Consider the following 27,374-nt stretch of genomic DNA (forward strand, 5'->3'; position numbering starts at 1 on the left):
TGTCCCTGTCTTCTGTAGGTCAAAACTTGCACCCCTCCCAAACTCTTCATTTCACTGGCCTCAGTCACAAAGTATCAGCCAGTAAGAAATCTGGGGTTGAGATTGACCCCTTCCCTTTCAGATCCTGGACTCAGTAAAGTAAAATCTAGATAATCAACATCTTGAGACGCCAGACTCCTGCTAGTGGAAGAAAGGGGATGGCTGGTGCCTCCTACAATTCCAATCAACTCTAAGTGCACCTCATATTGATACATGAACTATACAATTTATTTCTTATGCTTGGACCATATAAAAAAAGAGAGTCAGTTAATACCTATCAGCACCAGCCTCTGCATCCTGTCATGGGTGAACTCCTGAATGTCCCAGGGCTTCAGCTCAGAATGGTCCTTATACACCTTTCCACCCAAGGCTCAGTTCCTCCTGGGTCTATTTGCAACCTCCTAAATCAGTTCCCCAGGTGGTAGAAGTGCCTGGAGCGTTTTTTTTAACCCTCTGTACCATGTTCTTAGTGCCTCATGGTTCTGTTTTTCTTCCCCCACTCCCCTCTTTTGACAGGGTCTCACTCTATAGCACCGGCTGGCTTAGAACTCACTACATAAACCAGATGGCACCAACTGACAGAGATCAGCTTGCTTCTGCCTTCTGAGTGCTAGGGATTGGCATGCCCAACTACCCCATATATTTTCTGATAAACGAGTGTTTAATTAAAAAAAAAAATCTTGAACTATGCTTAAGTATGGCACTTGGCATCTGCTTGCACCTGAATATTTGAGTCTTTAAAATCCTTCTTTTTTTTTTTAAAGAAAAATACTTTATAGTCTAGGTCTTTTTATTTATTAAGCCACGAATTCACAGTGCATGGGCTTCCGCAACTCAAGCTCCTCTGTGAGCTCTCAGAAAACATGCTTCTTTGGCTTCCTTTTTTTCCTCCTGATGAACTCTTATTCCTGAGAATTTATAGAGTTGTGTGCTAGTTACATTTCTCATTATTGTGACCATGCACCCGACAAAAGGAAAAGAAAGGCAGGGCTTCTTTCAGCTCATAGTTTGAAGGTACAGTCTGTGTCAGGGGAAGGTAGGGCAGCAGGAGAGGTAAGCAGTTGGTTGCGGAGAGTGGACAGAAAGTAAGACCAGGCTACAAACCTCAAAGCCTGGCTTCAATGACACACTTCCTCCACCTCCCAAAGGTTCATCAACCTTTCAAAACAGGGCTGCCAATTGGGGACCAAATGGCTAAACATTTGAGCCCATGGCAAATATTTTATAACAATGGGTATGGAGACAATCATATTGCTTCCAACTAGTTTCTTCCTTCCTTTATTAATTTTTTACTTTTTTCTTATAAATTTGACAGGCTTTTTCATAAATTGAGACTAGCCACCCTGTCAGATACAAAGGAGATGTTTTGTCACCAACTTTTAAAATCATTGAGGTAAAACTTGTATACATCAAAATACACAGATCACAAGGACACACTGGACAACTTTTTGATAATCTTATATGTTTATATAACTGCCACCTGTCATCAGATGATTCGATCTTATAATATAGAAGCAAAAACAATGTCACCAAATGCAAAGCGATGAACAAGACTGGCAAAGCTTTACTGAGACTGCAGTTCATGAGCAGAGGGACTTAATGCCAACTGAAGAGGTGACCATGCTGCTCACTTAATCAAGGAAGCAGTGACTTTTATTTATTCTTCTGAAGAAGACTAAAGTTTGGTAATTTTTCATTGTCTGTGGGCATTTCTTCCTTCTCTTAAAAAAATTATTCTGGCCCTGAAGTTCTGGCCCTGAAGTTTACTCAGTTGTCTTAATCCTAGAAGTAATCATTTACATTTAGAACTAGCATCAGTGTCCTGCTTAAACACCCTGGTCTCATGATTTGGTCTGAGTGTTAAAAGGTCATGGGACCTAAGATAAGTGATTCCCTGTGGTTGGGAAGAAGCATACACCAGCTCCAATGGCCAAGGTAGCTCTGGACATAACAGTCTTGAACATAGCTGCTTTCCCCCTTTAGACTGGCCTCCTAAAATTCCCAGTCCTCCTGCCTTAGCCTCCTGCTTGTCAGGACAATAGATATGTGCCACTATACTCAGCAACAACACATTTCCCAGAGTGTCCATGTATCTACATGAAGAATTGAATAGAATCTTGTAGTTGGTGAGCTCACAGGCCTGGGTTTGAGTACTTGATCCCCAGTTGGTATTTTTGAGAAGGCTCAGGAGGTGTGGCCTCATTGGAGGAGGTATGTCACTAGGGTAAGTTGTGAATTTTCAAAAGACTGATGCCATTCCTAATGTGCTGTCTGTGTCCTGCTTTCCTCCCGGCTGTTGCTCCAGTCACCAGCTATCTCCTACCTCCACCATCATGGACTCGACCCCTCTGAAACCGTAAGTCCAAAATAAACTCATCCTTAGGTTGTCTTGGTCTTCTCATATCAATAGAAAAGTACTACAAATCTGAGTCAAGATGAAGGTAGCAAAGGGGATAAATACAAGATGATGAAGACAGAGATGCTAAGCCTTTTTTCCTTTTTCTGTTACCCATACCATCTCTCCACTGAGTGGAGAGTTAGTACTCACAACAGAGATAGTTTTCAAGCTTCTGCAAAGTAACCTAGGCAAATTCTACCACAGCCCCCACACACCAGAGCTGCTGCTATCTACAGAAAAGCTAGTAGAAACAAGTAAGGTTGTGTCCTGCTAGATGACCACCACCATTAGAGAGCTTTAAGTCAACAGAGAGCAAAGGCTGTGGTTTTGCTCTGACAGACTGTATCATTGAACTGACTTTGGGGACTTACTGAGAAATGTTATGGGAAGGGATCATGGGTTTCTTAGACTCTGTCTGCCACAATGGGTGCTGAGTCTTGAGTCCTTCTCCATCTTAGTTTCACCAGTACAGAGATGACATTTCAAGCAACAGGAGCTGGAGACCAGTGCAAACTGAACAGACAGTTGTCCGTGTGGGACAGAGACCAGATGCAGTCTATGTGATATCAAGGAAGAGACTGGTAATTGAGGTAGAAGGTATGATCTTAGAGATGAAAGAAACACAAAAGAAGATGGTGTGAGTGAAGATGTGTACTGGAGTAATGGCAGCACCAAGTCTACAGGAGCACGATTGAAGTGCAACCATTATAGGGTTAACTCCAAACAGGAACCACACCGAGTCTATCTGGCCAGACGTCCTTCTGAGGAGAGTGCTCTGGAGGCAAGAGTGGGTGGCCTGGGTTTCCTAGGGCTCCATCTTGCATTTTCATCTCTTTCATTCATCTAGCAAAATCCAAGGCGGGTGGAAGTGTTCCAGCCCACTCTTGCCTCTCCTTCGGCTTGGTTTCCTTTTTTAAAATTTAAATATAAATGTTCTTCCTCCCACAGCATTTTGAGGTAATTCAAGGGCTTGAGGGTAGCTGGTTTTACTGCCATCTGTTTTCTCAAGCTGCCGAATACCAGTTTTCTTTTTCCTAGCGGATCAGGCACCTGCAGGTGGTGGTCGCATAGCTATCTTCTGTTAGGGGACTAGACACTGTGGTGACTCCACGACTATGAGACGAACGTCCTCGTTCTGGGTGCCTGATGTGGGCGAACAGGCTTGCACACGCCAGGAAACGCTCAGGCTTAGGCAGGCGCAGACAGCCTAGCAGCCATTTTATGGGGTTACTAAACTCCAGGAGTGAGTCACTGCGCAGGCGTACACGGAAGACAACCCGCCCCCTCCGAGCCTGGATCACGCATGCGCGAATGAGCCGGAAGGGGCGGGGCCAGCCATTGCGAAGCGCCTGCGCTTTGGAAAGGCCGGGGTGGGGCGGGGCGGGGCGACTGTCAGCTGACTGAGGCGCAGATTGCCTCGCGGGACAACGGTCGGCGACGCAGGTTGTAGTGGGGGCAGAAGAGCTCTCCCAGTGGGTCTCCGTGCAGTCGGCGAGGCACAGAGCCGCCGCAGCACCATGGCGACCACCGTCAGCACGCAGCGCGGGCCGGTGAGTCCCCTGGGCGAGGGCCGGACGAGGGCAGCGGAGTCTGGGATCGGGCTCCTCTTCTCAGCTGCTCGCGGGGACCCTCGCGAGTTGCTCGACGGTCCCGGAACTGCGCGGGTCTCACCTTCGGGTACCCATACGGAGTAGCGACTCTGGTCCTGAGGGTCTCGCGGGTGGAAGAAGGCAGAGGTTGATGGTTCCCAGGATGACCACGGGTCCTGAAGCCTCTGGGCCCCTCGATGTAGAGGGGCCCTCAGTTCCTTAGTCCCCAACACAGAGGAACCCTGACCCCATTGTTCTACCCAAGGAAGAGTGACTCCTACCCTCCTTGGTTCCCCAGACTGAGAGAGACCCAGGCATCCCTAGTTCCCCAAGTAGAAAAAGGGCCCTGAACCCCTCACTTCCCAGATGAACCAATCCCCTGGTCTCCCAGATGGACATGGGCCCTGGGACACTCTTGGTTTCCCGAGCGGAGAGTGGTCCTGGCCCCATTAATTTCCCAAACTGATAGGAGCCTTGGTTCCCATGGTCTCTCAGAGGAGTGGAACCGGACACCCTCGGTCCCCCAAAAGGAGAGATGACCTGGTCACCTTGGTTTCGGAGGTGGTGAAAGATCCCCCTTTGTAGTCAGCCCTTAGTTGTGCCCGTTTCCTCCTCTGGCTGCACCTGTAGCGAGCAGGGTACTGCCTCTTGAGCCCAGTTAGTGGCCGCCTTCCCAGGCCGGGAGCAGAGAACTTGGGAGACCCATCAGTGATGTCTCCTAAGGGTTGCCGTGGGCTCCGCGACACTGCCTGTCTCCCATACCCCTCGTGTGTCTGTCCTCCCAGTAGCTCTGAGACAAGTGTGGGTCGGATATTGTTGGCTAATAGCGGCTGTGTGTAGTAGAACACAGTTCTGACGGCTCCACTGTCTTTTCTCTGAAGTTAATATTGAATGTGTCTGCAAAGCCTTTGGTTTCCCAAGTCCCTCACCCTGACAGCTTGGTGTTGACATACGGGTGTGTGTGTGTGTGTGTATAACAGATAATTCCTGGGGTAGCTGACTTATTTCTGACTTTGAAGAAAGCCCTAGGCTTGCTTAGATGCATTTAAGGCAAGGTGTTTTTTTGGAGGGCTTTGAAGCCAGACCTCCTGACCCACTCTCAGTTGATAGGGAGCTTTCTAGAGTTGGTGTTACCTTCATGTTCAGCGATCCTTCTCCATCCTCACTGTGTCTCAGCAAACTACAGAAGATTGGTGGTGGCTGCTAGAAGAGGAAGGGAGCCAGTACTTGGCCCTTTTCATATCCCCTGCCAAGTGGACACATGGCCAGGCAGAGCAGACCCTTCCTTACTGTGTGGTCTGAGGTTGTTCTTCTGTGGTTGGGCAACATTTGAATATATCTGATGGTGAGCTCAGTGTCTGTCATTAATTGAGTAAGAAGCTGCTGAGGGAAACCCTGGTGCGGTGTGTACAGAGCTGGGCTAATACACTGTGATGAGTAATTGGGAGTGTCAGATGACGTCCATACTAGCAGAATCTGTGCAGTCAAGTCCTGGCGTTTGCTCTTTCCACTTGCCCAGTGTTCTAGGGACCACATAGTCATAGGAATAAATATAGGCAGCTGAGTGGTTTTTCGGAGCACTCTTGATGACTTGTAACCTTAAGGGGGTCCGGGCTCTGAAAATTGTCATCAGTGACCAGTATATCAGACTTTACTTGGGATGTGCAGACTTCACTGTAGTGTTAGTAACTACAATATTTAGAACAATTGGAGAGATGGTGAGCTACAAGTGTGGAACATGGGGACACAACTATGCATGATGACCCATGTAAGCCAGAGAATAATGGTTATCATCAGGGCTGTGCTCCGAACCATTGAAAGCAGGAAGGTATGGACTTGGTGTGGGAGGGCTGCATGGGTCATGGCTAGGGTCTTTTACAGAATAGGTCTTGAAGTTCATCTGGTAAGTGGCATTTCTCAGAGTGCATTCCTTTTTCAGTTTGCAGCTTTTCACTGACTCCTTCACCTAGAATGATCCACCCTTATACCTTCATTAATATTTGCAAAGGTTTTTTTTTTTTTTTCCAGTTGTCAGGGTCTAGTAGAACTGTTTGAGTGTGGTAGTTCTTCTCTGCTATTCATGGCATCCTCAGGGTTGTGGAGCTGTAAAGATAAGCAGGATGCTGGCTTCCAAACATAGATAAAGTACACGTTTGTTCAGTACTGAGTTCTAAAGCTTTCTTTGTGTAGACCAGCAGGGAGTTAGACCATGGCTCAGAGACCCCATCCCAGGAACCTGGACTTAGGCTTGGGCAGTTGTCTCTGCAACTACCCTTCACCTCTGATGAGTAGGGAAGGGCTAACAGTGTCCTGGCAGGCTGTAGAAGGCAGGGAACACTTATCTAGGCGGGGGCGGGGGGGGGGACGGTTCTCTGTTCTTTGTTGATAGTTTAGTGGGACAGGTGTAAGGAGGACAGCCAGTACTCCACATAGTCGTGAAGGAATGTTTTTCCCCGGGACATTAATATTTTACAGTTTTAGTTTTTTTTGTTTTGTTTTGTTTTTAAATAGCCACCACAGGGCACCACACTCTAACCTGTATCCATCTCGCTTTTGAAAATGCTGGTATTTTGAAATTACCCCTTTTGCTACCTAGTCTACACACCTACTTCTTTACTACATCGAGTGACTTTAAGGACTCTGCTTCTTGTGGGGACGCATGTAGAAGGTCTTGCTGCCTGGAGGCTGCACCAGATAGATGTAGAGGGTGACATTTTGAAGGTCCTCCTTTATAGATGTGTTCTGTGGAGTCCGGCAGTCGCTAATTTGTCCTGCTTGAGATGCTGGTTAACCAGTGAGCCTTGGCCCTCCTCATTCTGTGGGTGGTCCTTAGTGCCCATGCCCGTCTAAAACCCATCAGTCCTGTTCTTCTCTGATAATTGTGGCTGAGCCAGTGACTTGATTAGAGATGGCAAAAGATATTTGTTTTTTTTTTAATTTTTAGATTTCTTTTATGTGTGTGAATATTTTGCCTGTGTATATGTAAGTGTACTTTGTGCATTCTTGGTGCCCATGGAGGTCAGAAGAGGGGATCAGATTCCCCAGAGGTGAACCATGTGGGTGCTGGGAATTAAACCTGGGTCCTCTGGAAGAGCAGCCACTGTGCTTAACCTCTGAACATCTCTCCAGCCCCAAAAGGGTGATATTTGAATTTGATCATATGTTCTACACTTGGTAACTTGGTCTGTTGTTAAAGATATGATTTTTTTATTAATTTATAAAAATTTCCATTTCCTCCCCTCCTCCCAATACCCTCCCTCTCCTCCTCCCTCTCCAGTCCTTAGAGCAGTCAGGGTTTCCTGCCTTGTGGGAAGTTCAAGTTCCTCCCCCCTCCCTCCAGGTCTAGGAAGGTGAGCATCCAAACAGACTAGGATCCCAAAAAGCCAGTACATGCAGACCAAACAAGTCCCAGTGCCATTATCAATGGCTTCTCAGACAGCCCCCATGTCAGCCACATTCAGAGAATCCGGTTTGATCATATGCTCGTTCAGTCCCAGTCCAGCTGGCCTTGGTGAGCTCTCATTAGATCAGTCCCTTTGTATCAGTGGGTGAATGCACCTCTTGCGGTCCTGACTTCCTTGTTCATGTTCTCCCTCCGTCTGCTTCTCATTTGGACCTAGGGAGTTAAGTCCTGTGTTCCAATGTGGGTCTCTGTCTCTATCTCCATCCATCGCCACGAGGAAAGTTCTATGGTGATAGGCAAAATATTCATCAGTATGATTATGGGCCAAGGCCAGTTCAGGTGAAGATATGATTTTCCCATCAGCCAGAGGTGCCTGGGTTGTCCCTAAACAGTTTTTAAAGTAAGGCAAAATACAGGCTTCTTATTTTCTAGTAATGGAGGAAGGAGTTCACTTCTTTAGGGCATATAACGGCTTTCTTTTTGAATGCTATTTTGCATACCGATTGTTTTCAATCCTCCTATGTGAGTTAGCAGCCATTGTGTCCATGCATCCTCACAGAGCAGAGCCTAAGCAAGAGGTTGTGCTCACTAGATGGCCACTAGGCCTGTGTTTCTGGGTCCCTGGGAATATCTGCCCTGGATTCTGAGATGAGGCTATGCCTGGGTACAAGTCTAACATTCCTACATCAGTCTGTAGCCACCACATGGTGACCTCCACTGACCTCTTGCCTTTTACTTTGTATGATAGTATGGCTTTTAGTAATTATTTTTCCTTTTAATGATTATTTGACAGGGTTTTTCTTTCTCTCATTTATCTTTTTTGCTTTACATTTTATTCAACATTTATGTTTAAGAGGGATCTACCTACAGCATCATACAACTGTATCCTTAAAAGTCAAATCTAAGAAGTACCAGTTTCTACTAGAATCTATTAAATAGCTTTATTTTATATAGGATAAGATATACATTTTTTTTAACACTTTAGGCTTCCATTTGTCCTACATGTTTCTATTCTTGCTTTGATTCATTGAACATAGATCTTTTAAAATTCAGTTCAGTAGTAATTTCTTTACTAGTTTGGTGAAGGTTTGGTGTATTTCTTTCTCTAGGTAGTTACCCTAGGGATTTCAACACACATTATTGTAGATCTGAAGTTGGTTGTATCTCTCTCTCTCTCTCTCTCTCTCTCTCTCTCTCTCTCTCTTAGTCTGTGCAAAAACCATAGCTGGTGGTGACCAAGTGGCCACCTGGTGCTGTTGTGCCATATGTGATGGTTCTCCTTTCCTTTGAGCAGCAGTGTTTTTATGTAGCCAGTACTTGCTCAGATCTGAGATGTGTCATTTTCTTCCCAATTCTCTTTGAGTCTATTGTCAGGATCGCTTTCTTACTTTGAAGTAAGAATCTTTTAGCATCCTTCGCTGTAGCTCCTGTGGCTCTGTGAAGAGTTGCGGTGGGCAGGAGCTTTTCAGTCCTCTGTAAGTCTGCCCTGCTGTCATCCCAGCCACTGTTTTACTTCTCTTCAGAGTTTCAGTGTAAATCACTGAATGTCTTTAAGTGCAGTTCAGTTCTGACTGAGATCCAGGTACCGTTTATAGAACTGTTGTCAGGGCTTGTGAGGATGTTCCAAGTTTATGTATGGAGAGTGCACCAGGCCCAGCATGTGGGAAATGAACTAGTGGGATACTAGGTCCTTATGAATTATTTTTCATTTTTCAGAAAACATAATTATTTCTGTGATCAAATCCTTTTCAGATACCATTTCTGCTTTAACATCAGAGAGACGGTGTAGCTGGGTACAGGTGGATTGTGTGGTAGTTGCCAGGTACCTGTTGAAGGCAGGGATTGGGGCTGACTCTGGTGACTGTGGGGAGACACAACACCAGCTAGTCTTGTGTGTAGGAATCTCTGTGATCTCTGACTCTGGAAGGCTATCCTGGCCTTGGCACCAGGCAACAGATCCACCTCTGCCCAACTACCACAGATGCACTAAACTGAACTGATGCTTATTCAAAATCCTCCCTTGCTTCCTCTAGCCTTTCTGGTGCCACTGCCTCACACTTATACGCACACACATGCAATTCACACACACATGTGCACACTCACCCATTGAAGTAATTCTGTTCTTGTTTACTCCCCCCACCCCCGAACTCTAGAGTAGTGACTTCTTGCCTTTTCCTATGTTGTCCCAGACATGCTGGGCAGGCCAAAACCCTTTGGACAACCCTAGGAGAGACAACTTGCTTCTCTGACTGTGGGGAAATTCCATAGGCTGTGTCTCAGATGCAAGGATTGGGTGTTGTGTTTGCCTTCATTCACAAAATTAGTCTGTCTATTCCTACTTTACTTGCCATCAAATGCTACACAGAGCCAAGGGTGAAGCCAAGTGTGCCCTGCATACTGGCCCCTCCTTTTGGACAGGGTCCTGGGGCTTCCTTGCATTCTTTTAGGGACACAGAAATACCCCATTTCTTTTGAGGAGTATGGGTCTGGGGCACACAGGTGCTTCTGACTAGGGAAGTCAGACATTGCTTAGTGGTTCTTTACTTTTTCCTGGGCCACAAGGAGTGAGCATACCTATGCTTACACGCCTGCAGCTTTTCCATGGGACTGGTGCCTGGAAATGAAATTGTTTAACCCACATGTTTAAAATCATTTGTTAGTTTGTACTCAATTTGAGTAAAACTGTAAAAAAGATCCTTTCTGATCTTTCAGATCAGACTTTCTGAGTCTGTTAACAGAACTCATCATTTAATATTCCTAAGTCTTTAAGCCTTGATAAAAATATATATATTTTCATGTGGCCAAACATTTCCGCCACAAATATTTGGCAAGAATACATTTTGGCACTAGCCCTGTATTTTACAGCTTCACTAAAAGTAGCTGCCTATTGATGGTATTTTCCCATGCAGTCATTGGCTTTACAGGAGTTGCACCAATGCCTGGATTCACCTTTTGCTCTTGAAGCATTCCTTACTATGCTGACAGTGGTGGCTTCCTTTAGGTGTAGCATGAGGTGTCCTCATTTAGACAAATATCAGGGATGTGCAGCAGCAGGCAGGGTTGTCTTTTCCCTCCCAGGACAAGCAAGTATTGGTTGTATAACCAGATTGCCGTCTGGTTTGAGCTGAAGTCTTTCCCATCTCTTCCTGCTCCCTCTTTGGGTTCAAACAAAACTTTTTCTACTAAATTTGTGAATTGAATAATTTTATATTTAAGGAAATAGAAAAAAATTTCTCCTTTTATTATTCCATTTCCTTTAACACCATTGTTACTGCCATGAAACTGGCTTCAGTCCATGCTCCCAGATTCAGCTTTTTTTCTTCCCTACTGTGGGCACCTTCAGCACAGCACCTTGCCTTTGCTTTTGACCATCTCTACTTTGACTGCCCTTTTTTTTTTTTTTCTGAGGTACATTAGTCAGGGTGTTATGTCACGTCCTTGTTTGAATGATGGTTCACCTGGCTAAGGCAGGGTGAGTTAGCTTTCTCTACCATAAGGTTGTTTTCTATTCTTTAGTAACACTATTAAACTCACCTTGTTAAAATTTTCCTTTCCTATTTATAATTTTATGGTTAAATCCTTATTGAAAAATAGCACATTTGAATTTGATCTTTTTAGGGCAAAGGTATTAAACCTTTGAACCTAGTGCATTGTGCATGCTTGGCAAGGGCTCTTCCACATAGCTGCACCTCTTGCTACATTTTATCCTAGCCATTCCCCACCCCCAATAGTCTCTTTCTCTTTAATGAAAGCCTGAAAGAGTATAATATGAAATCGCAGTGTCTGGAGGTTCCAGTCCCAAGAAAGGGACAGTTAAGAAACAATTTAAATAAATAAGTAAGTAAATAAAACAGCCCTGACTTGCTCCACATGGCCTTCCTGACTTCCATGTTTGAAGCTGCTCCCATGATTGCCTGCATCGTGACCTATTACTGTAATACCTACTGGCCTGTCTGCCCTTCTGGGTATATCCCTAGGAGACACAGGTGTGCCTTGCTATGGTCCTACAGCTGTAATACATGACATGCAATTGGTAGTTGTTCATATGGCAAGTGAGAACTTGGCCTATATAGGTTAACCCCAAGAATCTGACTGAAGAAAATCTGGTTTTGCTAATAACCCACTTTTAATGCATAGATAAAGCTGGTTATACATCTTGGAGGCGCACCCTCTAAACTACCTGCAATTAGCACAGGTATGAGTGAGGAATTCCTCTGGGAGGAACCCAGTGTTTTCCTGTATACCATAGACTCCGGTTCTTGACTCTTGTACCATCACCCTTTCTTTTCCTGGACTCCCTGGAAGTCTGTGTGATGTGCCTTGGGAAAGGCTGTCCATCCCAGAGAAGCTTTGGACTTTTGAGAGCTGTGCCTTTCTTGGTAAGAGAGGGTGTCACTGGCCACAGCTACTTTTCAGGAAGCCTCTGCCTGTGAGAGCCTGACTCTGGACTGAGTGACCCCAGAGGTGCAGAGGGGCCTGCTGCTGAGTAGTTACCACTCACAGACATATCCCTTACCTGACAATGTGGCAGTGTTTGTTGTTGTTGCTTTGTTTTTGTTTTTTGTTTTTTAAGTTAGAGAAGAGCAGTAGGAACATCATCAGACCAACTACTCAGGGGTGGCCCACAGAGAACTCTGGGCTATATTTTTGGTTGGTTCTAAACTTCTAACTAGTCTATATTTTCTGGAAATACAGAAATGGGTAAATGATAAGGGCCCAGACTCAGGGATCCAGGGACTTTTGCTTGCTTGCTTTATTAATTTATTTTTTGACACAGGGTCTTGTGTATAGCCCAAGGTAGCCTGGAACTCACTATGTAGCCCAGATTGGCTTTGAACTCATAGTACTCCCCTGCCTCAGTCTTCCAAGTGCTGGGATTGCAGGAGTGAGCCATCATACCTGCCTTTTTCAGGAATCTTCGAAAAGAACAGCCAGAACCCTTAGAGACAGGTGCTGGGTGCTGTGAGCTGGAAAACCTGCAGAAACTGGAAATCTATTTGATGCATATCAGTGGGAACCCACAGCTAAGTGGGATGGGCAGTAGTGTGTGTGTGGAGGTCTTCAGGGCCTTAGTGACATGGCTCAATGCAAGTAGGTTGTACTGTGAGATTGCTCAGCTACATGCTTTAACTCTACTCTTTTCTTTAACCTTACTGGAAGGTGTATATTGGTGAGCTCCCCCAGGACTTCCTCCGTATAACGCCCACACAGCAGCAGCAGCAGATCCAGCTGGATGCCCAGGCAGCCCAGCAGCTGCAGTACGGAGGAGCAGTTGGCACCGTGGGCCGCCTCAGCATTACTGTAGTACAGGTCGGTTTCAGTTTCCTGTTGAAGACTGGTGGGACTGAGGAGAAGAGGTGGTAGGCTGTGCTTAGGCATGGGACTGGGGAGTTCAGCCTTTACAGCTCATTTCCCATGTGGACAAGTAGAGCTTTTTGATTCTAGTTACTCCTGAAAATGTCTGGTGATATTTATTGATTTCCCAGGGATCTGTCTAGGATACTTATAATCAGTCACTATTGGTCCATATTGGGTACTGTCCTCCATGAGGATAATTTCCCTAACCCCTTTGGAGCAGCTGGGGTTTACACTCAACTTAAGCTGCATTCTAAGGCCTAGCATGTGCACAATCAGTGCACAGTTAGATTAGAGGTCTTGTCTAAATTGCTCACTGCCAGGGGTGGCCAGGTTCCCAGAGTTGTGTGAGTCCAGCAGTAACTGGCACCGTGTTCAGGAGCTGGTTACTGACAAGGTTAGGTGAACTTAAAGGCTGTTTTTTTCATATAGTGGGAAATAACCTATGAGGTAAGCAGTTTTGGTAAGCATTTGCCTTTCTCTCTACTGGTGGATGCCTCCTTTTCTAAACTTGATGTTATTTCAGGCAAAATTGGCAAAGAATTACGGCATGACTCGCATGGACCCTTATTGCCGCCTGCGTCTGGGTTATGCTGTTTATGAAACTCCCACAGCACACAATGGTGCCAAGAACCCTCGCTGGAACAAGGTCATCCAATGCACGGTGCCCCCAGGTGTGGACTCGTTCTACCTTGAGATCTTCGATGAGGTGAGGGATATCCCAGTGTCACAGATCTGCCAAGTTTGGGATCCAGTAGATTTGGGGGTGCTTCAGTGTACCTAGCAGTTGTGGTCATAAGACTACTCTACTGGTGCTCAGGCCTGTGTACTTAGCATTTAGTGGCTGGGTGACAGGGTGTAACCTGCCTGGACACCTGGCATTTTGTGGATGAATGACAAGATACAGCTTTTCTCTCTCAGTTCCTTTGACAGTGTCCATTGGGAACCATCACCAGTGATGTAAGTATGGGCAGAGCATGAAAATAACTATTTATGGGTAGGTCAAATTTCAAGCAAATTGGGCTCCACTAGTAGTGGGAGCACTGTTTTTACAGGCATGAGTGATAGGCTCTGCCAGCAATGTCCCATGGCCATGTCAGTAGTTAGATATGCAGCTTATTGAGGGCAGTCTGGAAACTCAGGTGGCTGAAGGTGTTTTCTGGTAACTTAGATCTAGAAACATGTGCCTGCCTCCTTAAACCAGAGCAAAGGGTGGTAGGAAGAGAATGAGAACATTATGGACCAGAGAGGAGTTGGGCATGGGCAGCCCAGCCAGGAGGATGCAGCCTCCTCCTCGTATTGTCCCTCTGCCTCTGGTTTTTGTTTTGTTTTGTTTTTGTTTTTGTCCCTTTCTCCTTCTGTGTCCTCACAATAGTAGGAACATATGAAAAGGAGGTTTGGGGCTGAGAATGATGGGTTAGATAGAGCTCTTGCCTCTTCCGTACCTACTTGGCTTGAGACTTGCAGCTTATATCTGGTGGATTAGATGTAGGACCACAAGAACTGGGGAAGACAATACCCATCCCTGAGCCAGGATGACAGCCCAGAGATTCTTTCCCGTCTTTTGGCCTGGTCTTATGGTGGTCACTCAGAAGGTAGAAGTGGTGGTCAGGTTACAGATGATCCATGGAGGTCTGAGATTGTAGTTTAGTGGGAAGCTCCTTGAAAGAAACTGGAGCAGTGAGGAGAAACCCTGTCCTGTCAAGAAGACAGAAGATGCAAATAACAGTCCAGGTCAAGTTACAGCCATAGGGAAAGCTGGTCTCCATAACATGGATCATTGTGGGCCATGACAAAGTCACTTCACTCTTGTCCTCCTCAGCGAGCCTTCTCCATGGACGACCGCATAGCTTGGACCCACATCACCATCCCTGAGTCCCTGAAGCAAGGCCAAGTGGAGGACGAGTGGTATAGCCTGAGTGGGAGGCAGGGTGATGACAAGGAGGGCATGATCAACCTGGTCATGTCCTACACGGTGAGTAGTAGAGGCCATACTCAAAGAGGTGTGGTACCTCCCTGAGGGAGCTATGACTCCCAGAACCTTGAGAAGTTGTGGGAGGCAGGGTTGGGGGTCTGGGCTTCTACTCTCTCCTTTGTATTACCAGGCCCTTTTCCTTTTAGTTGCTGCTGAGCCTGTGAGAACATGGGAGTATAAAACACCGTGTATACAGGCCTCCTCAACTTGACCGTCCTGCACATCTTTCCTTCTGGTGTTTAGTGTTTGTTACCTATTTTTAATAGGCATTTTATGTAACACAGGTCCATTTTGTACTAGCTCACCTACAGTTCAAGATTATATGAGCTGGGACTGGAGAGGTCACTCAACAGGGCAGAACCTGACTGCTCATGTGGAAAGTCCCAGGTTTGATTCCCAGTACCATATGATGGCTCACAACCAGCTGTAACTCCAGTTTCAGGGAATCTGATACCCTAACCTAACCTTCACTGGCACCGCAATATGATGCACATACATACATTGAGGCAAAATACTAAGACACAATGAATAAATAAATTTAAACAAAACAAAACAGTCAGTACTTCTGTGAGAAGCTACTGATACTGATGCAGTCTCCAAAATAGACGCCAAAGTGAGCTTTGTGTGAAGAGTGGTGGTGGTGGCAGCTCACAGGAGGCCAACGATTGACACCCTAACTTTTGTTCTCACTGAAAGTGGAGTTCATTTATTCTACTAGATTGGTTGGCCAATGAGCTTCGGGTATCTTCCTTTCTCTGCCTCCCTTGCCATGGAATTATAGAAACGTGCCACCCAAACTGACTTTTTATGGGGGCTGAGGGTTGAGTTCAGGCCCTTATGCTTATAAGCACTTTCCAAACTGAGCTGTCCCCCTAGCCCAGAGTGATTCTAGATCACATTTCAGTAGCTGTAGTTCTGTGACTCTATAGCATGTGTTAGCCCAAGTCTTCCAGCCAAGGGGAGGTGGTGTACTAAAGTGCTGGTGCAGATGAAGCCAGTGGCCAAGGCTACTACATTCTGCCTTAGGACTCCACCGTGTTCTTAGTGTTAATGCCTGGGCTGTGGCTAGGACTGTTATTGTGAGAATGGAAGTAACAAGATTTACATATGATATGGTCCTCCTTGACCCCCATATTTTTCTTCGTTGTGTTTCAGTCCCTCCCAGCTGCCATGATGATGCCTCCTCAGCCTGTGGTTCTGATGCCAACTGTGTACCAGCAGGGTGTCGGCTATGTGCCCATTGCAGGTGTGTGCCTCTTTTTTGTTAGGCAATCCTGAGACAGAGTAGGACTGAGGAGGGTGGGGCCCAGCATCCCTCTGAAGCTTGGGTAGTGTAGAATTGTGTTGGCTACTTCAAATGAAGAGCCTTCTGAAACTGACTCCAGTGTCATACCTGAATTATTTATGCATACATAGGAAATGGTGTTTTCCCAGTTGCTGGCGCATGTGAGGTGAGTTGTAGTTTTTGGGGGTGTAGAAATGTGGTCCTGTATATTATCTTATGTGGTCACTGAAATGAGAAAACCTGGTTCCTGTTAAGCAGGGCATACTGCATCTTTTTCTTTTGTTTCTCTGTGTAGCTTTGGAGTCTGTCCTGGAACTAGCTCTGTAGACCAGGCTGGCCTTGAACTCACAGAGATCGCCTGCTTCTGTCTCCTGAGTGCTGGGATTAAAAACATGCACCACCAGTATCCAGCTGGCATACTGCATCTTAAAACATGACTTCATTTGAAAGTATTTACCCATGTAAATTAACATCTGCTTGGGTCATAAAGTCGAGATGTAGCTTTTATGTTTTTTGTTTTTTTTGTTTTGTTTTTCTTTCTAGTTTTTCTGTGACTTTCACAGTGTCTAGTATCCAACTGGCTCTCCCACTAGAACAGAACAGGCCGGGTGAGACCATAGCTGCTTCCTGGCTTCAGCCAGTGGGAAAGACTGTGGCTCTGAGAGTAGACATCAGGGCAGGCTTGCAGTCACCCCCATTCTCTGCCAGAGTCCAGGGAACTATAGTCTAAGCAGACTGTAGTGATCCTGCTACCCAAAGGAGATCAAAGGCTAAGGCAGTTGGAGATGGCTGGATCTATAGGGCAAGAGGAAATATGAGGACCTGGGTGGGACCTGGTCTGCATGGTCCCTGGTTGCTAGTGCTCAGGGTGGGTATTATCTCGGAGCTGGGACAGCATAGAGGTGCTATGGCTCAGCACTGTGGGGTCTGAGAGTCCTGTACAACCAGAATGAAGTGACTCATTAACCTTTCAGTCCCTATGCTAACTGAGCTAGAGAAGATAGTGCAGGACTTGGGAATAAGATTCACCTACATAGAGCCTGAAAACAGCCCTGACATAGCTCAGGCCTTCTGCCTGAGAGAAATCTGCTTGCAGGAACTAAGGGCAGCACTCTGCAAAGGAGAGGGAGGGTACGTCACCAGGCCTCTGGACCCTTGGAGTATTTGGAGTGGAGTAGGTTGTCACCAGTCCAGCAGAGACCAGAATATACAACCTGTAATAGAGGGCAAACCAGTTAAATGGAGCATGACCCAGGACTGTAAAACAGTGTGGTTATTCAATGAGAGAACCTTAGAAATCTGAGAATGGGGTCTCAGAATGTGTGTTCTCTGGAGTCCTGACCTGTCCAGTTCAGTGACTGGATCATGAGGTCTGAGGATTGGGTTCCCAAAGTGATTCCCAGGTTTCTTTTTGAAATGCAGTCCCATCAGTGCTCTGTCCAATGCATCACTGGTATGTACAGAATTTGTCATTGAGCTTTCCTGAGTTGGAGATCTGAGTGGGGAGAGCCAAGTGAAATGCATTGAGCAAAAAGGGTACCCTATTGTAGCAGAAACAAAGGGTCACAGGTGGGCACCGTGCAGCAGAGGTATGTTCCCCCAGTTTCCGAGGCCAGGAGTCTAAAACGAGGGCCACAATCCCTTCTGAAGCTCCAGAGAGGGCCCTTTCTACCTTTTCCAACTCTTGGCATTATTTGGTTTCTGGCCACATCTCCCCAGTCTGTTTTTATTTATACTCTTGTGGTCACCATCCTCTTTGTGTGTTTCTGTCTCTTATGCTCACTGGACAAGTACTTTTTTGCTCCTTTATGATCTCATCCTAACAAGGGTACACCTCTTTACAAGTGAGGCCTATCTGCAGGCACACAGGTTGGATTTGAGCATACCTTTAGGTGAGCATATGGGTAAGGAGGCAGCAGAGACAAACTTATGCCCAGTTACTGACACCAGAACTAGTTCTGAATAAAAGATAAAAGTTGTTGACCAGTTTACTTTCTTGGCTCCTGTCCTTCCTTCTCTGTAATGCCCCTAGACTGCTCTAGAATGTGTATGTTAGGGAAGACTCCTCTATAAATAGACTTTAATCCTTGCTTTTGATGTACATCTTGAAAGTTAGAAACAGTCTCCTACTGATGGAAAGGCTGCCACAGAAATAAAAGAATATTTTTTTCTTTGGAGACCAGCCTCTGATGTCTGCTCTGTCCCCATGTAAGCATACTTCCAGGAAGTGAGGACACTTCCCAAGGGGAACCTACTGCAGAACTGCAGCCAGGTTCATCCCCATTTGTTCTCTGAAGGGGCTCAGGCCCATGGGGCTAGTGGAGCTAGGTCTTCCCAAAACCTGTGACAGGCCCTGCAGTTCTTTGTATTGCCCTATATGGCCAGGTGTACCCGGATACTGCCTAGAAAGCTGCTCTTCTTTGTTACTGCTGCTCACACCGTAATGTTTGGTGAAGTGACACAGTGTGCCTTTTTTCAGTCTCTTGAGAACCTCTTTGTATCTGCCCAAGGCTTATATTCAAGGTCACAGTTGCCGCCTGTGTTTTTGTCAGACTGAACTGTCCACTGATAGCTGTAGCAGTGTGTGCTTGAGGTTTGTTTTGTTTTCTGAGCTATAATTTGTTTCTACCTTGTTTTAGCACTCAGTGACTCCAGATTGGCCAGCCCTTCAGTCTGAATTGTGTGCTTTTTGATGTCTCACAAGCTATGTGAGCTTCCTGACTTTGAAACAGGAAACCTCTGGCTGTCTTGTGCATTTCCTTCCTCCATGCTGGAATTAGCCATTTCTCCTTCCACTAATAGAATCAGTTCTAGAAAAGTTCTTGAGTTGTTTTTTGTTTTGTATTTATCTTAATCATTGGGAGGGTTAATAAGCATACTGCTTCACTGAAACCTGATGCCCAGCTTTGATTCTTATCATTCCTATATGTTTGTGATGACAGAGCCATCCTATCAGATTACTTGGGGTGTCCTATGTAGAGACTGACAGGGGCTGCCATCTGGTTTATGTAGCTGTTTTCAGGGTATCTCAGGCCACAGAAGTAGGAGCAGCAGTTCACCCAGTACATTTTTGTTCCTGTTGCTCTCTGGCTTCTCAAAAGTGAGGTCAAGTCACATGATACTTCTTATTTCACATTAGCGCCAATCGCTGTCCTGCAGAGTTTGCTCTCTTGGGAAAGACTCATACCCTTGACTATTCAGTGTGCTAAGTACGTGCACACAGACCGTGCATGAAAAAGGACTGCACTCAAGCATCTGACCCTGAGGTGAAATAAGTCTGTGAGCAATAGAAGAGGAATGAGGAGTCTCACAAGTTAGCCTGTTCTCATTGTCCATTGGTCCTCCCCTGCCATAAGCCCAGGGGGCAGTGCATATCCAATAGGCACCAGCTGCCTCTGCATATCAGGAGACATAGACTTTGTTCTCTGTGTCTGAGGTTCCAGATTCAAAATCACAGCTGAAGCTGAAGGCTGAGGATCAAAGGTGAGCTGCGTGTTTAGGAATCCACTAATTTGAGAACTTAGAAATGCCCCATGCTATGCAGCCTGCTCCTGAGCCCATGTGGCCAGCAGGGGAAGCCTCAGAGGTCTTTGGCTGTTGGTGTCAGTTCTGGCCTGTTGCTGTGAGGCCATTGTGGGGCCCAGGCTGTCTGTGCTGCCAGCAGTTCTTCTTGAATGGAAAGCTCCCTTGATTTTATTTTCTGAGTGGCATTCTATTTATTATGAAGAGACTCTTGTTTCACTGAATTGTGCCTGCCTACTGTCTTCATAATGTGTGCTTTGTAGCTAAATGTCCTTCTATTGGAAATAAATTGTTCCTACACCATCAGTTTGTGTCCATGGATGAAGAGGAAGGATCTTGTCACATCACAAGATGATGCCATTGATCGGCCCTTATTGAACAAGGTGCTTTAGAGTGGGGCTATGGGTTCATTTCCATATGTATGGCTTCTTCCTGTACCCATTTGAACCTGCAAGGACATTTTTTGGGGGCCAAGGCTGCAGGGCTCCTGTCCATCTTTTACCTACAAAGTTGGGTAGTCACCCCATATCTACACTCATAAATTCAAGGAAGTTTTGATAAACTGGTCCACACTTAGTCATGGTGACAGGTCAAACTTGGATTGGGACTCTGGTATTGACTCTGGAGGAAGAAAGATAACAGGGTCAGTCTTACTTCTTTGTATGTATTGACCTGCTCCTCAGGGAGCTGATTTATAAGAGCAGATGGCTGTAGATAGCTCCCCTATGCTGACCCCACGCAGTTGGTCTATAGGTTTTACAACAGTTCCCAGTCCTTTCTTCCCTGTACCCAGTTAGGCTGAAAAAATGTTGGAACAATTTGAACAGAACCCCAAGGGAACTGCTGTTTATATTTTTGGTTGTGAGCCTAGCCTTTAATGGCTGAACCATCTCTCCAGCGCTACCTGGGCTGTTTGTAGTCATGTACTTTCCTTGTGTAGTGGCTGTGTTTGTGCACAGGCACTTATCCATCTAATTGAGGTTGTTTGAGTCCTTTTAGGAACAGACTTCTGTCTTAGACCTGGGCCAGGCAACATACAGTCTACTGTACTCAGTGAAAGTGGCATTCTGTCCCTTCTTTGTTATCACTGAAAGGCTGAGCAGCATGGCATTATGCTAACAACTTGTGAGATATGTGGTTGCAGTCTACCCAGGTCAGTCAGGACAAAGGCACAAAGGTAAAGGCCTGGCCCACAGGATACTTAGAAAACCTTCTGTTTCTCAGTTTGTGTCCCTTCATCTAGCACAGGGTGCAGGGATCCATGTAGCATCAGTACTGAACCCTCTGCCAGCGGCCTTTCGTTGCTCACATGGCAAAAGAATTAGCTCCCCTGGCGCCTTAGGCTGCTGAAAACTGATGCACTTTCTGATATGTGTATTGTCTTCATTGTGAAAAGCTAACAGCCTTTCTGAAATGTAAATGTTTAGTGCCTACTGTATGTAGCTTTGCTGTATACGGAGACTGTGCTTATGTTTCCCGGCTTCCCAGACCTGAATAATCAGAAATTATATTAGTTGCAACACTGCTTGGCCAATAGCTTAGTCGTATTCCTAGCTAGCTCTTATATATTGAATTAACTCATTTCTGTTAATCTATGTATCATCACAAGGCTATGACCTACTGGTAAGGTTCTGGCGCGTTCTGGCATCCTCCTTTGGCAGCTACATGGCATCTCTCTGACTCCACCTACTCTCTCTGTATCTCTGTTTTGATTTCCCTCCTGGCTTTACTCTGCTAAACCATTGGCCCAAACAGCTTTATTCATCAACTAATCAAAGCAGCACATATACAGAAGGACATCCCACATCACTTTATCTTACCAATGCATGCATGGTTACTGTAATGTCTTTGCTAGGTTGTAAAAGTAAATTAGAATGTTGACATAAACAGACTTTGGAGTGTGGGGTGAAACAAGCGTAATACTTTGCTGTTCCCATTCTTAGTAAGAACTCCTATCTATGAGGAGTCTTCTAAGTTCTTGAAGTAGCACATATGGCTACCAAATTGTCATTTTGCTCCTGTAACTTTTGATTGGAAAGATTCAACTTGAATTTTTGTTTAGAGAGAAAATACATCAGGAGAGGAGACCTCAGTGGTAAGGAGGATGGCCCAGCCCATCTGCCATAGGTCTCCTCGTTGGGTCTGTTTCCAAGTCAGACTCAAGGTAGCCTTTCCCTTTGAGGCAAGTCAAATGTGTTGTTTCTTCTTTTGGCACTGCAGCTTTGTAACCCCACTGTTTTTGTTTTTTTTAGGAACGGGGTTTCTCTCTAGCCCTGGCTGTCCTGAAACGTACCCTGTAGACCAGGCTGGCTATGGTCTTAGAGATTCACCTGCTACCTCTCAAGCACTACAATTAAAGACATGCATCACCACCCCCTCTTTTTAACCAAACTTCATCTTTTGTTTCCAGGGATGCCTGCAGTCTGCAGCCCTGGCATGGTTCCTGTGGCCATGCCCCCACCAGCTGTGGCTCCTCAGCCCCGCTGTAATGAGGAGGACCTCAAGGCTATCCAGGACATGTTTCCCAACATGGACAGGGAAGTAATCCGCTCTGTGCTTGAAGCCCAGAGAGGGAACAAGGATGCTGCCATCAATTCCTTGCTGCAAATGGGTGAAGAGTCCTAGACCCACCTGTGCCCCTTGGCTTCACACCACTGACCCTTGGACTTGCCCACCCAAGGCTCCCCAGGGTCAACATCCCCAAAAGATTCCAATGAAAGACCATCCACGTACCCCTTCCTTGGACATCTGTGCTGCCCCTTCCTACCTATTTCGGGGATGCATGTGGATTTTTGGTTCTAGGCAGGCAGTCCTCTTCATTGTTGGTGGGGAATAGCTCCCTCCTTGTCTCTAGTTGGGTGATGGTGGCATGGCCCTGTTACTGCACAGACCAGTGGTCCTGTTGTTTGGGGACCTGCATTTCCCTTTCTCACCCTGTTCTGGAAAGCATTCTTACAGAAAACAGCTCCCCCTGCCAGGACATTAGAGTTTGTACAGCATCCTTCTGAGTTGATGGATGTCATGAAGTTATTCAGCCTAACTGGGATGGTTGTTGATGGTGCACTAGGTTCATGTGCACTTATTTGCAGGTTATTTTTAGAACTTTCAAGCTAAAAGCTCCTTCCTTCCTCTGGTGTTGTATGTGAACCTGGGCCCTCACCTAGTCCTGGGCCAATGAGATACACTTCCCAGCCATATCCAGCAGGTCTGACCTCTTGTCTAGATCACCTGTCACTGTCTGGCTAGGCTTCCGCCACAGAAATCCAACTTGAATACAGAAGGTGTCCAGACCTGATGCTTAGCTAGACAGGCCCCACCTAGGCCCTCACTGCTAGAGTCTGCTTTCCACCTCATTCTGTTTAGTACCAGCACTATGGAGTTACTCCAGGGTCTGTTCTTGTTGATAGGCTTTTATCATACAGCCCAGAGTTAAGTGAAGGAGAGAGATGGGCAGGTGTGGCACTGTGTTTACTACTAAAAGGCATTCAGGCAGCATGACACTACTGACCTGCAGCAGACTTTGTTGACCCATACTGTAACTCAGCTTGAGTGCTAGAAATCCCATCCTTCAATTAAACCTTCATGGAGTAGAGGTGCCTGTACCTGTCTAGTGGACATTGTATATTGTATTTTGGGTTGCAAAGCTTTGGGCCCATGACCAGGCTATAGATCAATTTAGGGACAGAATGGGTGACACTTGGTCCTAAGATTCAGAACCTTGAAAACTTTCTCAAAATCAATACACTGTACAGGTAACATTAAGAAGCTAGCTAGCAAGCATCATCGTGTTTGTGGTGTTACAGTTTTGCCTTACTTTGCAGTTGCTTCTTGTTTTTCCAAGAGTTTGTACCCAGCCTTTGGATATGTGATCCACCAATATGGGCATGAAGTAACTTGTAACAGTTGGGACTTTTTGTGAAAGACTTAAAATAAGAAAGTTAGTGCTTCGGTTTGGGTCTTTCCCCCTCTAAAAACACAGATTAAGTTTTAATGTCAGCTAAAATATACTACTTTCTATCATCCATGGGGGTGCTTTTTGTCAAATGTATTGTTCATAAGTATTTATTTTTGTAAGCCTAAAGGCATTATGTGGTGATGGTGAGCGCCGGATGGTGGTAACAAGCACTTTTCTTTAGTTGAAGGTTTTTAAACCTTTCTTTTTATCTGCAAAATGGAGAAGAAAGACCAATGTTTGTTAAATAAATTCAACCACTCACTTTAACATAACACAGCCAGGCACTGGAAGTCTCCATTCTAGACTGTTGTGTGACTTTGTGCTTGGGAAACAGATGCCCTCTTGTAGTCTGGATGAGTCAAGCAGGACAGGACTTCCTTAAGTGGTCTACTTGGTGTTACCAGCAGACTTGAGACTCTGCAGAGCAGGAATCTCGGTGCCTGTCTCTAGGTCTCAGGTGTGGCTATGTGCATCAGCTTCTGTCTTAAGGAGATATGAGCTGAATAAGGGGTACTTCATTCATGTGAGGTTCTGGAGGGAGCATCAACATTTGCCGCCAAGCCCTGAGCAGCCCCCAATGCACTCAGAGGCAGCATTCACTAACTTGTGTTTGCTCAGACGGGGAAGAGTGATGGTTTTAAGACAGATTTAAGGCTTGAGCTGAACAAAGACTCTTCCCTTTGTCGTGAACATTTTATTTTTTTAATAGATTGAAGAAAGATCACATTTTATAAAACCTGAATGAGACCCCACTCTAATAGGTTTTGTGCTGTCTTGTCTTGGACTTTCATGTGACAGAGCCCATCTAGTGCAAGGGAAGAAGCAGTGCTGGCGGGGCCTGTCTCGGAGCTTAGCCATCAGAGCGTGGCTTGCTTGGCCTTCCATCCCATCCTGAGTCTTCTTGAGATAAGAAGTTGTTACAGCTGAAAGGAGTAGCTCCGAGGCAGAGGCCATAGCAGTGTAGACAGACTTCTGGGTGGGGATAGGCTCTCACTGAGTGACACTGTTGCTCTTGCCGAGTTTCATTATTCAAGGTTGTAGCAAAGTTTCACAAGGTGATCACTGGAGTCCCTGCCCTCAAACCAGCTCTTAAGGGTGGGCATGGGTCTGGGTATGGCCCAGGCTGTTTTCTTCTCTGGACATGCTGGTTGACTGAAGTTGTAACCTGCTGCACGTCTGTGGTCTGACATGGCCACTGGCTTTCATCTCACCATGTGAATGATGCCTACCTAGTTGAGAGAAGTGTTGTGTGACTGGGTTCTGCCCTTTCCCTCCCAGGTCATTCTTTACAGATACTGGTGTCATCTGATACACTGTCTGGAGGTTGGTGGGAATGGCTCTCAGAACTCTGTGTCTGTGGTTATCTTGGGGATGAGGTTCAAGTCCAGATTTTTCTTTGATTATATGATATATTTTTACTTTTCAGCCTTCTTATTTAATAAGTGGTCTATATAAAATAGAAAAATAAAGTCCTCTAAGGAAATGTTTACCATTTTTGTTTCTGAGTGTTTTTTAACAAAGATCACTTTATACTAGTACAGGGAACTGGTAAACTCCCTTGTTCATGACCCACTACAGGGTTGTGCTGAGCAGTACTAAAGGTGATTGAGAAGACAAGCCTGAGGCTTAATGTGAACCAGGCACTCAGTTTGGGTGTTTCCAGTAAGAAGCAGGGCTCTGCAGGGAGTGGCAGCAAGCAAGTACTTTGGTTGTTATTGGCTCCTCTGTGAAAGTATCACTTCCCGACGTATTATACTTCTAACCTTTCTTCTCCAGGCCATTTTGGGTGCCCACCATTTCCCAGAGAGTCGATTGTATCTCCCCACATAGTTATCGATCCCCATCTAATAGTCTTCTCAAGCTCTCTTTAATCTCTGAAGGCGAGTAGGGTACACACAGCTTACCTGCTGCCCCTCTTCTCACTGGGCCAGGTAAGGAGGTGCTGATAGAGTTTCATGGTCATGTTGATGTTTGCTTCATTATAGCTGTAGGTTATGTGCTGGGACAGCAGCTGGTATAACCTCTTCCCTGCACTCTTTGAAGTAGGTAAGTAGATAGGGAAAGCTCCCTATCAGTGAGCACCACAGGGAAGGCGCCACCCTGGGTGGTGAGTGCCACTGCTGTATCAGCGAGGGTCTCCCACCTCATCCTGAAAGCAGTACTCTGCAAAGTGTGATCTTCAGGCCTTAATTCTGTGCTCCAAACAGCTGACAGAAGTTATGTGTCAGCACTGGATATGATGCTGATAAGGGGCATTTATTCTCAAAAGCTTTTCTATGACAAATGACACTTTCCTAAGTGCTCATCAGGGTAGAGCGAAAATTGAATTAGATTTCAGCAGGCAATTAGGGTTTGGCCTCTGTTTGCTGCTTTTCCTCGAGATGAGCCGCAGTGCTGGGCATGTGTGATGGACAAAAGTATGAAGTCCCAGGTGCGAGGTGTTTGGTAAAAGGTCCTGCAGCCAGGAAAGGGCCTTGGCTCAAGAATGAGACTGTTGTCAAACTAGGATGTTAGAAAAGTAAGAGCCTCATTCCCAGGTCAAGCTAGGGAAAAGGCAACCTGACAGGACAAAAAGTCAAGGGATGAACAACAGAATTCATGATTTAGCTTCTTCTTACTGTCTTAGGTCATGGACTACAGTCATTTAGTCCAGAATCTGTCTGGGGTGCATAGAAATAAAAGTGTTTCTAATGGAGAAGCCGAGGTTGATGCAGGCCTACCAGCATCCAACACTGACCACATGCAAGGGCAGTGGGAAGTTAGGAGCACTGTCAGCTGGGATCAGCAGAAGCAACAATGCTTCCAAATCCCTGCTGAAGTATGTATGCTGGATTTTTTTAAGGTTTTAAAAACAGGATTAAAAACATTGCAAGCAAAAATCAACAGACTACTAAAAGCACCTAACAATACCAAAAAAAAAAAAAAAGTGAGTTGAATATTGAGAGTTAAGAACCAAGCCTTAGGGTGAATTTCTTATATAGGTTGGTCAAGACTGAATGATGAGCTGAGCTGGAAAACGGAGCCACAGAGAGGAAGCGCTGTGTGAGTAGATTAGAAACTAGTGGAGGAGACCCTGCCCTTCGTGGAGTCTCAGGGTTTAGAGAAGGAGGGAGCATGTCTAAAGGACAGTGGTGGAGAACTGACAAGATGCAAGGATTGTTGAGAAGCCCAAAGCGGGGGAGAGGAGGACCTGTGTGAACAGCACAAAACATTTTATTTAACACAGTATTTAATGTCTGGCAAAAGTCATGTGAAAGATGGGATTCACTAGAGGAAAAGCAAAACATCCCCCAAGACCTGATGGAGAAAAGGTCTCTCCCCTCACCATTCATAAGGCAGTACTGGGGTCTCTACTGGACACTATTCACAGCTCTAGGAGCTCGCAGCATGCCAGGTCAGTGCTGAGTGCATTTGTTATATTAGCAAACTCCCATTTCCACCGTGCTGTATCCCCACCAGCCCGCCAGGCCAAGGAACTTAAATGAGGCCCACTGAAGCGTATTGCTTTATCATACTTTCTCTCAGTCCTAGGTTAGACTCTTAGGTCTGGACTCTTGATCTGAGACTCTGGGCCAGCACTAAGAACCGTCTTGTCCTGAATATAAGTAGTGGCATATTTTACCCCATAGGGAGACTTGTGGGTTTTATACCATGGTACTGCCTGTGTCCATGCCAACAGCACCTCATGTTCCATCCTGTCCTGACTCAGCACAGGTGACTATCTCAAGAACCTGCAGATAGAGCACCTGAGACCCTTGTTGTCATCTGACTGGGAGGGATCCAGGTTCTTCCCAGAATCCCAGTGCCACCATCTGTTCTCTAGGACAATCCCCAGAAGCACACCCAGACAAGG

General features: G+C 45.9%; 1 protein-coding gene across 1 annotated transcript; it reads left to right on the top strand.

The window, feature by feature from the left end:
- The first annotated feature begins 3,829 nt into the window (after positions 1-3,829).
- On the top strand, positions 3,830-25,010 carry Tollip (toll interacting protein). Its single transcript, XM_048458636.3, has 6 exons — positions 3,830-3,987; positions 12,590-12,739; positions 13,311-13,493; positions 14,607-14,759; positions 15,915-16,005; positions 21,977-25,010. The coding sequence occupies exons 1-6, from the start codon at positions 3,955-3,957 to the stop codon at positions 22,189-22,191; spliced, it is 825 nt and encodes a 274-aa protein (XP_048314593.1). The 5' UTR covers positions 3,830-3,954; the 3' UTR covers positions 22,192-25,010.
- The last annotated feature ends 2,364 nt before the right edge of the window (positions 25,011-27,374 follow it).

This window comes from Myodes glareolus, chromosome 7 (genome assembly GCF_982192425.1).
Source record: "Myodes glareolus chromosome 7, mMyoGla1.1, whole genome shotgun sequence".
Lineage (NCBI taxonomy): Eukaryota > Metazoa > Chordata > Mammalia > Rodentia > Cricetidae > Myodes > Myodes glareolus.